Genomic DNA, 13,596 nt, shown 5'->3' with positions numbered 1-13,596 from the left:
AGCTTTCATCTTCGCGGAATCCTGTTATTAATAAGTGTCGGCGTCGGGATGAATGTTCGGAGGGACGATCGGACGTTGTTAGTGTTGTGTGTCGGTGTGATAGGGTGACTAATAAAAGTGACCAAGTGCGGGTAGTTCGTGATACGAGTGCCGGCACTATTAGTGATCAAGTGCGGGTAGTTCGAAGAACTCGCGCTGCTAGGCAGACTTGACACCCCACACTTCAGTCTACTCGTGACCACGGCAACTGTAACGTTGCCGAAACGTCGAGGTAAATATTACTTGTATAATAATAGCGTGATAAGTCCCGTTTGTGGTATTTTGACTATGAGTGAGAATCAGGAAAGTTTAAAACGTTATATAATCAAATCTACAATAGTTATTATTAATTTTAACACTGAGAATCTGAGGCGTAACGATCCGTTGGAGGTCCGCAAGCAAGTCTCCCTATATATACTGTAGTCTTTGCAAGTGCCCAAAGACGCCCAAAGACTACAGCCGGCGCGGCAGCTGCAAGCGTCTGCTCTGCTCCCACAGGCTCCCACCATGCCGCCCCGCTCCGAAGTTTCGTTAGATGCGCTTGGAGCGCCATCTGGCGCCGCGAACCTTCGCCTCAGAATTAGTCAATTGAGCGACTCATTTTAAGGTTTGCCGACATATAAATTATTTACCTATCTAACGATACCCCACACTACAACGTTAGTCGAGAAAAAAAACTCACCCCCACTCTACGTCTATGGGAGACCCTAAAAAATTTTTTTATTGTTTTTTATTTTACCACTTTGTCGGCGTGACTGATATGTATAATCGTGTCAAATTACAGCTTCTAGTACTAACAGTCACAGCTAACGGACAGACGGACAGACATGGCGGAACTATAAGGGTTCCTAGTTGACTACGGAACTCTAAAAATGGAACCTTTACAAAACATCCGTTAGCTTCACCCCCACCCATCAGTGCTTTTAGTATGTGGTTTAAAACACCAATCCCTACAACTATGTCAAAATTCGCTTATAGGTACAAGAGTTTTTTCCCCTGAGAGGCAGTTTTTGGTCTTCGTTGGGTATGGGTAGGGTATGGGTAGGGTACAGAGAGCGGTGCCAGGGCGGTGCGGCGCGGCGCGGAGGCGGTACCGGTTGTAATATTCGAGCTAACATGAAAGAGGGCGCACACAGGCCCCTCTTCCACACTGGGCACGTGCCCAGGTCCCCGCGATGGATTGGGGCCCCCTAGTCCCTACTCCAGGGTTACTCAAAGTGGGGTAGGGTTCGCTATTCGACGGTAGGGGGTTCGCGACAAGGTTTACGTGATGGTGGCTGCAAGACTGGCAAAATGATTAAGATTGGTTTTTGGAGTCTTTTGTATTTTTTATTTCAACTCCAAATTTGTTAAGTACTTATTTGTTTGTTTCAGTTTGTATTTTCGTTAGCAAGACGATTCTTACCTATATTTGTTACCTTTTATTGAAATAAATAATATCCATTATATTATAATGATGATTGAAATAAAAATAAACTTAATTTCTCCAACAGTCAATTTTATTACTTTCTTTGGGGGGGGGGGCAGGGGTTCGCTGTCGTCTAGAAACTTTAACAGGGGTACGTGGAGCCATAAGTTTGAGAAACCCTGCCCTACTCCATTACCAAACGATAACCGATAGCTAAATCGTGCTTTATTATGGTCGTACGGGGCCTATTATATCCTAATGTGCCCAGGGCCCCAAATAGGTGAAAGACGACCCTGGGCGCACAGAATACCGCGCGGGAAATAAGCGTGGCGTGGTATTTCTGTGTGCATTCTTTCACGTTAGCTCAAATGTTACAACCGGCACCGCTCCGCCTCCGACGTTAGTGTGTTTCTAGCTTCAGACCTCCTCCGTATTACGCCTCACTCGGGACTTCGAGAGCCTATGATCTTGGGTACGGTACCTACGTCCGTTAAGTAAGTAAATGGTTTGAATAGCTAATTGTAAGTATGTGCAAGTTTAAGATTTAAAACAACCGGGCTACTATGAAACTCGAAGTTTGTTTCGTGCGGTCCCACTGACACTTATACTATTTAATACGAGAGCGAGAGGGGCGGTACGATACGAACTGCTAGTCTCTTTTTTGAAAACAGGTGTACAGTCAGCATCAAAAATAGCTATACATTTTCGTACTTCGTCGGTTTACAGCCACGTACTAAACGCCATGCAAGATTGTCAATGTGTCAATGCGTCAGAATAAAAGTGATCCGCTACTTTTGATGCTGACTGTACTGTCACGTTTACCCTTCTGATTTTAGGCTGTGTATCTGCCAGAGATGTGCGAGGATGCGTTGCGAGGAATGTGTTTCTCATGAACAAATAGAAACGCTTTAACTATCCTCGCTCCGCTCAACTGTTTCCACTAGAGCTGTGCTGTGCGAGGATAGGTAAATGAAGCGATTCTGTAGTAGAATAAAGGACAACCGCATTCCTCGCACCACATGCTCGCACCGCACATCTCTGGTGGAAATGCAGCCTTAACCCTTAATTAGGTAGAGGCGATTTAGCGACCACATGCATTGATTTGGAAATTCAACCTTATTGTTTTAGTAATAAATTTAAATAAGTTACAAACCTATTCATTTTAATTATTGAAAATACTATTAGCTACCCTATAAATACCCTTTGTCAGGTATGTATTCGATAACTGCTTTTGATTCTGTGGTAGTATGCTCCAATAAATGGGTTCTTATTAAGGGTTAAGGTCAAGCACCTAATACAGACAAATACGGTATAGTCAGCGTCATAAATAGTAGTCTCCTATAGTAGTTCAAAACGACAAGGTGCTAACTGAAGTGCGCAGTAAATCATGACACTGACTAAGTATAGATACGTAATTTTTACAAAAGAAATGAGTACCAAAGCATATTTAAATAAATATTTTATTCAGTTTTACATATTTACAACATGAACAAGCTTTAAAAAAACAAAAGCCAAGTTCTATCTACTCAACAAAATACTTAGGTATTTGTACTCTATTCACTGAAATGAGGTAAAGAAAAAGCACTACTCTAGTGTTTCTTGTATAGTTTCTTCTCTGGGTGGTCGTCTGGGTGTCCTGTGTGGTAATCACTGTATTTGGGAAAGGTTTCTGCACCTCTTTGAGGCATAGTTGGAAGGGAGCCTCCTTCTGCCAACCTCTTGGCTTCAATCTTCATTGCATTTTCCTTCTTTAGCTGGGCCATGGCTAGATTCCTGGCAATTTCATCTTCTGTTGGAGGATCTACTCTGTAAAGTACAAACAGGTGCCTCTTAAACCAATTGTAGGTAATTATTTTCTACTGAAGTTATCATTGTTGTTAAACTGATTGGTGATAATGGAAAACACAAATATTTTAAAAATGGGTTCATCTTATCTAAATATTAACACATTCATGTCCCCTGTAAACATATCAGAAACAATGATTATGCTTGTTGGTGGTCTTAAACGCAAATTATTATCTGTCTTGTATCCAGCCTATATGTCTCCAGCAAGCACAGGCCTTCCAGAATGATAAGACTATTTATTTATATTTTTAAAATTATCGTAAGCCAGAATAAGATGGCACTACTTTATCAGTACCACGCCATAGCATCGTATAATTACATAATACTTTTTTGCTGCATAGGCATATCTAAACTTCTACGAGTAAATCTTTGACAATAGCAGTTCTTACACTGGGGAGTTATATATCACCTACTCTACTCACAATGTTTTTCTACCAACTAAAAAGATCATAAGGTCTGAAAACAATCCTAGCAACAATAGTATTTAATGTGAAAGCTCAGGGTAAAACATGCAGTCCATCGCTTGAGGATATATAATCAAACCAGTGGGTGACTATGACTTTTCAGTGTTTCATATATGTAAGTGTAGCAGTAACTGTTAATTTCTTAGATAGTTGCGCTGGCCAATCAGCGATTATACTTGCCATGTGAACCCATTCTTGCATTACCTTCTCATTCTCAACCATGCTTCCCACTCGGCAGGAATTGGATCTTGGAAATCTTGTCCCTTGGCAGGGTCATACCACCTAGTAGCTTTTCTTTTGCCCACACTTGGATCTGCCGGAATCTCAAAATAAGCATTTCCTATGTAATCTTTACCTGAAATTTAAATGACTTATCCTTTTACACATCAATATTTCAAGCTTTCACTGGTACAGTTATCTAAGAATAAATAAAAAACTTTCTGTGCCAAGCACATGTAAATTATTATAACCATGATGAAGCTTTTTGAGAAAACACAGACTCGGCAAACGCTGCAGCTCAAAATATTCCATAGAGACCAACTGAGAACAATTGACGCACCCATAACCTTTACTAAATAGCCATAATGATTACAACTTAACAGTTTCACTGTCCCATGAGACACATGTGGTTCATGCAGGTTTTTTTTTTTATCTTACCCATTTTATATTGTGTTTTAGTTTATACTGATACTACCTATTTATAAATTACACAGTGCATTATAGTCATACTTGTTAGAGACAAAATGCTGCACTTCGTGATGAAAGCAAGCTGCTTTGCACAGTGATAGTACAGGCAAAACTGAGTGATTTAACCCGCAGCAGCGGATGTTTCACCCCTTAGGAACAGAGATGGCGCCACTTCTTTAAAAAATATTTCTAAAAATTCTACAAGCTAAAGTAATAGACCGATTTCAATGTTTTATATCTCAAATTAGAGCCTATTATATATGTTACTTATAAAAAAAATACTAAAAAAATATTTACTAAAAACTTTTGGCAAAAAACGCCATCTTAAGTTTTTTTTTTCTTACCTAATTGGTAGTTTTTACTTGATTGCTTAAAAAAACTGTATGCAACATGAATGGTTTAATGCATAACATATTACTGAGTACATAACGAGTATTTAAAAAAAAATCCGACACCAATACCTATCATATTTCACGAAATATGAAAGTTTAAATGTGAGCACAAATTTCTTTAAAAAATATTTCAATAAATTCTACAAGCTAAACTAATAAACCGATTTCAATTTTTAATATCCCAAATTAAAGCTCATAAAATTCATTATGTACAAAAAAATATAAAAAAAATATTTACTGAAAACTTTTGGCAACCAACGCCAAGTTTTTTTTTCTTACCTGATTGGTAGTTTTTACTTATTGCTTAAAAACATTGTATGTTGTATGCAACATGAATGGTTTAATGCATACCTATATATATTTTTTAAAGAAGTGGTGCCATCTCTGTTCCTAAGGGGTGAAACTTCCGCTGCTGCGGGTCAAATCACTCAGTTTAGCCTGTACTATCGCTGTGCAAAGCCGCTTGCTTTCATTACGAAGTGCAGCATCCGGCCAAAAGACGGTGAAATTACTGGCACTTGAGGTATCCCATCTTAGGCCTCTAGGTTGGCAACGCATATGCAATTCCCCTGGTGTTGCAGGTGTCTATGGGCGGTGGTAATCTCTTACCATCAAGAGACCCACTCGCTCATTTGCCATCCACTCGAATAAAAAAAAAAAAGCTGTAATACTGTGTAATGTTTTTGAAAATAAAAATAAAATACATAAATTACTGGTAAGTCCATGAGGCACATATGCACATGAGGCCAGTAGTGATGTAAATAATGCAGTTGTTCGTTCGATAAATAATACATTTATGTATTAAGTATATTATATTGAACCACATTTAGATAACCAATGAAAATTACTATGGGGGACATTACATTACGAATATTACATTACTTTATCATTACTATGGGGATGTGTCAAAAGAACACTACACATTGCTTTGGGACAGGGAACCTGTTAATGTTGTTTTTGTCATTAAATTTAATTGCAATTTCTGAAAATATCAGTACATACTTATAAAAACTACAACATATTTTAGGTGACACAAAACATTACAATAGAGCTACAAACAAACTTAAGGTAGAGGGTAGATGTAAAACAAAATAGAAAACAATAACATTAGGTATTGCAACAATTCGGTTTTAGAAATGTGTAGGTAGTATGCATTTGTAAAACATTGTTTTTTTTATACTTATTAACTTTAGAATCAGATACATAAAAAAAAATACCTTTTAACATTATAAACTTACCCATTGCATTTCCCTGAATTGGACGGGGTCTAAATGAATTAATAAAATTGGTGAAAGCTATACGCCATACATGTCTATACTGGCCGTTAGACATCTGAAACGAAGAAAAAATACACAGTTGCGAATTTTGTTTGTTGCAAATGCAATTTATTTTGTATACAATAAAGGTTTTTTAAAAATAAAGGTTCCATCTGCCGTGTCCTGGACAATATGTTTTACTTACCGTTATACTTTAGTCTTATTTGTACCAACGAGCCAGACAAAAAATATTGAAAATTTTCAATTAAATTTACAGCGCAATATGAAAAGAATTTCAGTATTTCAGTCTTTGATTTCAGTTCACAGTTCAGAACTTGATTTTGACATCTTGTTATTGTGACATTGACAGACAGACAGACAGCCTCTTCTTCTTCTTAACAGGGTAATTACATTCCCTGAATATGGCAACCGGTACTCTTGTTGAGAAACCACTTTTGCCAGTGTCGTGTTATTCGTAAATGTCTTTTCCGATTTCGACAGATTTCATTTCAATCTTGATATAGGTGCGTGAAGGAATATTCTTGTTTAGAAATGGATCGGAGGATTATTATCATTGGACTGGATAATGACTTTAGGCAAAGATGTAGATAGGGCAATAAATAATTAAATATAAGGAAAAATTATGATCTTAAGTTATGAATTGATAGGAATTTAATTATTGATAATACATATTTTTTATGAGATAATGGTAATATACAGGAGAGGTCATAAGGAAGGGGAGCTTTATTTTCCACAAGAATATCATGTAAGTAGAGATGGATTATCACGCAAGGAGCAATTTAACAGAATGTGTTCAATGTTGCCAATTTCTGCGCCACAATCACAGAGAGGCGAGTCTTTGATTTTAAGCCTGCTCGAGTGAGCAGGAGATGAACAGTGGCCTAATATTAATCTTGATATTATTGATGTAGTTTTTTTGTCTAGTTTCAACTTGGAAAACCATGGTTTCGTACTAGCAATAGGGTGAAAGTTATAGAAAAAACGGCCTTTTTGCTGGTTTGGGTCAGACCAGTTTTGATTCCAATTTTCAATGAGAGAAGATTTAGCAACATTGATTAAGTCATGGCTGTAGATAATCATTTTTTTTTTATTACCATTGGTAGTGGCCAAACCGGCAAGTTGGTCTGATATTTTTAAATCAGCACATATTTTTAACTTGTGTTTTACCGAAAGAGATAGTAACGAGAAATTATTTGTATCAAACGGGTTAGAAAGAACAGACTGAAGGAAACTCAATGAATCGTTATCTTCAATATATTTTTTTAATTTCGCTTCAGGAGCAGTAGTTACTTTAGGTATCCCAATATTTAAATTTAACTTTGTGATTGGCAATACCATTAGCTGGAGGAGGAATATTGAAGCTATTTATTAAGGCATCATGTTCTCTTTGATTGTATCCTTTACTGACTACAGGGGCTCTTTTAGGTTTTATTAGAACAGTTTTTTTGTATGAAATTAAATCCGAGGGTGGAGGCATGACAGGTGAAGAGGTAGTGTGCTCTGAGCTCTGGGGATGGGGATGAATTACAGCTTCTGCGAATGTAGGTTTGACTTTAGTAAACTGCCTTTCAGCCTCCTGATAGGAGACTGAGTGAGAAGACATATAGTGTTTGATATTCCTTTGTCTTTGTTGTTCTGGGCAGTTATAATCGGTGGCTTTGTGAATTCCATTACAATGAAGACATCTAAAATTTTTAGAGGAGCAGGATGCACCATCATGCTCCTCTCCGCATTTATTACAGCGAGGTTTGCTCCTGCACTGCACACGTGTATGCCCAAACCTGCAGCAATTAAAGCACTGTATGGTGGGGTATATGTACTGTTCCACTGGTAAGGACGAGTAAAAAGCGAAAATCCTCAATGGCAAAGCCTGACCATCAAACGTTAGAACAACTGTTTTAGTTGGCAGCCAGACTGTACCATCCAAAGTGGTCACCTTCCGGCTCACCCATCTTGTCTTGATTATTGGCCCAAAGCCTTCAGGCACCCGCACATTTTCCAAAATGTCCTCATGGGACCACTCCACAGGGATACCCCTTGTTATTCCCATTTTACAAATGTTGTAGTTTGGTATGTAAGCTTTTAAATTCTCAGTTTTTAACTTGTCATTATTTAAAAACATGTTAGCATCTCTGTTGCTACCAATCCGCTTGATACCATCTTCCAATATGTTTTTTATATTGTTTCTAAATAGGAAACTTCCGAACTTAACAGGGTGAAGTGAGCTATTATCTCCTTGGGGATTGGCCACTACCAACTCTACATGTACCACATATGGACCAGGATCGGTTGTCATGTACAAAGAACGGAACGGTTGTGGAGATTTAGAATTGAAATCAACAGGTCTTGGGGTAGAAATTTCCGCGGGACTAGTTTATTCGTCGGATTTTTTTCCCGCCAAAGCAGTATGTACGGACTTTTTTGAACGTGATTTGTCTATCTTGAAATTGTTAGATAGTCGAGATACTGTTAGGGATAACCTTTTTTCATACGAACTGTTGAAATCTAAATTTGTCTATGGCAGCTCAATTAGAGCCAAATGAAGGAGTCCGGGGGTTCTACTTATATCAGTCTCTAGTTTAAAATATAATCTTTTCTCCTTGAAATAATCTATATATAAAAATTACAGAAAAAACCTTTACACTTTATATAAATTATGTACAAAAAAGTATTAATTATATTTAAAATAATATAATCAGTTATATTTTGTGAAATAATAGTGACGACATTATTTTCGGAAAAATATTATTTTATCAAAATGACGAAAAAGATATTCCGACTAGTTCGATGAACAATTTTGTTGTAAGTACTGGTTCGAATATGGTCATTGAGAAGCTGGAAGGAGTTTCAAATTATGGCACATGGAATTTCAGATGAAATTATTGTTATGCCATGGACTATGTGATTTTGTATTGGATTATAATAATTACAAATTCAATTGAAGATTCAAAATCAGCAAGCATATGCAAAGATTTGTTAAATATAAAACCAATTTGCTATCCACATGTCAAAAATGCAAAAACAGCTGAAGATGCCTGGAAACAATTGAAGGCTGCTTATGAGAATGCAGGCATAAGTCGTAGACTTTCTTTGAAAAGAAAATTAGCACAAATTAAGTATACTGAATACGATTGTATGGATCACTATTTGGGAAATATTATTTCCGTTACGCAAGAACTAGCTGACATTGGCTGTGTCGTCGATGACGAGGAATTAGCCGAATTGATGCATATTGGTTTGCCAGCTGAGTTTGATCCATTGATTATGGCGATGGAAGCCACAAGTGCTAAATTGACGTCAGAATTCGTCAAATGCCAATTAATTCAAAGTGAATTTAAAAAGGAGATAGGCAAATCAAATTTGGAACCTTCTGACAAGATTCTTATTGCGAAGAATAAATTTATTCCAATATGTTACAACTGTCATGAAAAAGGACACATTAAACCAAAATGCTCTAAGTTGAAGAAGAATTTTAAGAAGATTTCAAATAATGATTCAACCCTTGATGCTTCATCTTCAAAGAAGGGAAGTACAAAATCATCTTTATTCTCTACACTACAGAGACTGCCTTAGTTAGTAGTGTTTGTAATAGGGATAACTGGATTTTAGATTCAGGATGCTCTAGTCATATGACTAATAGGAAGGACTGGATGATTAATTACTCTCCTAGTATTAAATCCGAAATAACTACTGCCAATAATGATATAATATATAGTGAAGGCGTAGGTAATGTCAATATGGTATTCGACAATGATGTTGAAAAAGTGATTACTGATGCCCTGTATGTACCAAAAGTAGCAGCTAATCTTTTGTCTGTTAGCAAAGTCGCAGCAAAAGGCTATGTTTTAATATTTGATATTAATAAATGTAATGTTTACAGGAAGGATAATGTTTGCGTGACTGGTTCCTGTGATCTGACTGCTACTAATGTGGATGGTATTTACAAAATTGATCAGAAAGGGAAATGTTATTCTGCATTTAACCAAGAGCCTAGAATTAGCACTGAAGGTAAAGCTTTGATGTCTAAAACTGATTCGTTAGAGCTTTGGCATCGGTGACTTGGACATTTAAGTTTGAAAGGTATGTTAATCCTTCGTGATTCATTGGCACGCGGTATTGAATTTTCAAATGGAGATTTGACTCCTTGTTCTCCTTGCATTGAAGGAAAACAAAAGAGCAAATCATTTCCTCGTGGTCAGGCACATAGAAGCGTGACTAAATTAGATTTAATCCACACGGATATATGTGGACCTATGTCGGTGGATAGTTGGAGTGGTTGTCGATACTTCATTACTTTTACTGATGATTTTACGCGAAAATCTTTTATTTATTTTTTGGTTCGTAAAGATCAAACAACAGTTTTGAATACGTTTATTGAATTCAAAACATTAGTTGAAAATCAAACCGATCTGAAGATTAAGCGTGTTAGGAGTGACAATGGTACGGAATATTGCAATAAAAGTTTTCAGAATTATTTTAATCAATGCGGTATAGTTCATGAAACTACTGTGCCATACACACCACAGCAAAATGGTGTTTCTGAACGCCTTAACAGGACTTTAATGGAAAAAGCTAGAGCCATGTTACAAGATGCTGACTTGGAGAAGAAATATTGGGCAGAAGCGGTAAATACTGCTTGTTATCTAAAAAATCGTAGTCCAACTGCTGCTTTGACTAAAGCTACTCCTGAAGAATTGTGGACTGGATCCAAAGTGAACCTCAGTCATCTTCGAGTCTTTGGTAGTACAGCATATGCTCTCACTCCACAACCTCAGCGTAATAAGCTTGATCCCAAATCAAAACCCTACATTATGTTAGGATACTGTAATCATACCAAAGGATATAGACTTGGAGATCCAGCTGATGGCACAAAAATGATTAAAGCACGTTCTGTTGAATTCCTTGAAAATGTTAAAGGAATCAAATTAAAAAATGGAAAATCTTATGATTATTTCAAAGATTTACCGAATAATATTGAAGTTTCAATATATAATTTGAATACTTCTGATGAAAATGTTAATGAACCTGACAATGATGAGTATGCTACACCTGATGCTTTATCTACCAATTCTGATATAATCTCCAATGTTGAAGATTTTAATGTTCAAGAAATGACATCTGATGAACAGGGAGAAGGTGAATCGTTGAACAATATTCAGCAAGAATCTCATATCATAGAGCAAAATGCATCTGATACAGAAATTATTGAGCATTCTAGACCTGTTCGTGACCGGACCCTCCTATAAGGTTTAAGGATTATGAAATGAATTATTTCACTGAACTAGCCTTAACGGGACGAGATGAACCTAGAACATATAACCAAGCTATAAAATGTGAAAAAGCTGATGATTGGTTGAAAGCTATGCAAGAGGAATATAATTCACTCATGTTACATCGTGTCTGGGAACTTGTTGATCGACCAAAAGATGGAAACATAATTAAATGCAAATGGGTTTTCAAAGAAAAAGTAGATCCAAGTGGTAACTTCGAAAAATTTAAAGCTCGTTCAGTTGCTAAAGGTTTCACTCAACAATATGGAGTTGATTATGAAGAAACTTTTGCACCTGTTGTAAGACACTGTACTTTACGTTTACTTTTTGCAATTGGAATCGAAAATGACATGGATATCGAACATGTTGACGTGAACACGGCATTCCTTAATGGAGACCTCCATGAACGTATTTACATGGAACAACCTACTGGATTTGTAATTGAGGGGCAGAACAAAGTCTGTTTACTGAAAAAGAGTTTATATGGACTCAAACAAGCCAGTAGAGCTTGGAACGAAAAAGTTCATAATGTTTTGATAAGCGATGGATATACGCAGTTAAAGACTGAAAAATGTGTCTATTTCAAAGACCAAGTGATAATAGCGTTATACGTTGATGATTTTTTCGTGTTCAGTTCCAATGAATGTCAAAAGAAAATGCTTTATAAATTGCTCAGTTCCAATTTTATAATAAAACTCCTTGGACCAGTCAAACAAGCGTTGGGTATGAAAGTTGAAAGGGACAGAGAGCAAGGAACTTTAAAATTGACGCAGGCTCAATATGTGAAAAATCTTTTAATTAAATTTGACATGGAAGATTGTCACAAGATAGCGACTCCCATGGAGATCAATTTTAATCTGCCGAAAGCAGAGACAATCGACCAAAGGTTTCCATACCAGGAGCTTATTGGAAGCTTAATGTATCTCGCTGTATGCACACGTCCAGATATAGCTTTTGCGTGCAGTAAGCTTAGTCAATATAACACATGTTATAATGAATCGCATTGGCTCGCCGCTAAACGCGTACTACGATATTTATCTGGGACAACTGGCTACGGACTCAATTTTAAGAGGGGTAGTAATAAAGTTGAAATTTCATCCGACGCAGATTGGGCGGGGGATACACTCGATAGAAAATCTTATTCAGGTTTCGTGAGTAGGTTTGGTAATTGCGTTGTAAATTGGCATAGCCACAAACAACAAAATGTCGCTTGCTCTAGTACAGAAGCTGAATACTATGCTCTTGGAAATGCTGTTAAAGAGGCAAAATTCATTAGAAACTTTTTATTAGAGCTACGTTGTAGGAATGAGTCACATGATCTTGTTACTATTTATAATGATAATCATAGCACACTCAAGATGGTGGAGAACGAATGTTTTCGTAGAACAAAACATATCATTTTATACAGGAATGTGTTGAACGCAAAGTAATCTGTTTAGCTTACAAGCCCTCAGCTGAATTAGAGGCAGATCTTTTTACAAAAGCCTTACCTAAGGTAAAACATGATTTCTTTGTAAAGTGCTTAGATTTAGTTTAAACTTCTTTTGTATTTTGTACTCTCGCACAGAGTTTATACTTCATTTCTGTTTTAAATTTGTAAAACATATGATTGCCTCGAGTAAGGGGCAGTGTAAGGGATAACCTTTTTTTCATACTTTATGTAGAAATTTGTCTATGGCTGATTTCAAATGAAGAGTTAGTTTTTCTTACTTATGTCAATGTCTTTTGCAAATATACATGTCGGTTACTTTTTAAATATAATCTTTTTCATTTAATCACTGGGTAAAGACTATTACAGCCTTTACAGATACGCTTTTTTTTTCCTTTTTGCCATACGAAACCTGTTGAAAGTCTACCATTTCGCATAACTTGGCAGCCTCAATTAGAGCCGAAAACGGATCAGGAGGATCCGGGGGTTCTACGGAGACCTCAGTCTCCATAGTTATAAAACTTAAGCAATTTTCTCCTCTGAAATAATATATATATAAAAACTTACCAGAAAAAAACAATTCTACACTAAATAATATAAATTACGTACACAACAAACTATTTAATTACTACATAAACTATGTAATAAAAATTTTATGACCGCTCTGTTGAAAAGCCCGCTAAAAAGTCCCAGACAGCCTCTTGTTCTAGTTAGAAAAATACAACTTTTTAATTTGTTTTAGTGGCGTACCTGCTTATTATTCGGTTTTCCTTCCAAGAAACTAA

The 13,596-nt window shown here is 36.6% G+C and overlaps 1 protein-coding gene across 1 annotated transcript; it reads right to left on the bottom strand.

The window, feature by feature from the left end:
• Window positions 1-2,889: 2,889 nt before the first annotated feature.
• On the bottom strand, window positions 2,890-6,469 carry LOC141438484 (uncharacterized). Its single transcript, XM_074102380.1, has 4 exons — window positions 6,297-6,469; window positions 6,074-6,167; window positions 3,961-4,111; window positions 2,890-3,253 (listed from the first exon to the last, which is right to left on the bottom strand). The coding sequence occupies exons 2-4, from the start codon at window positions 6,165-6,167 to the stop codon at window positions 3,037-3,039; spliced, it is 462 nt and encodes a 153-aa protein (XP_073958481.1). The 5' UTR covers window positions 6,297-6,469; the 3' UTR covers window positions 2,890-3,036.
• Window positions 6,470-13,596: the final 7,127 nt, after the last annotated feature.

The sequence above is a fragment of the Choristoneura fumiferana genome, chromosome 18, assembly GCF_025370935.1.
Source record: "Choristoneura fumiferana chromosome 18, NRCan_CFum_1, whole genome shotgun sequence".
Classification (NCBI taxonomy): Eukaryota; Metazoa; Arthropoda; class Insecta; order Lepidoptera; family Tortricidae; genus Choristoneura; species Choristoneura fumiferana.
The sequence above is the reverse complement of the archived record's forward strand: the minus strand, read 5'-3'. Positions and strand labels throughout refer to the sequence as shown.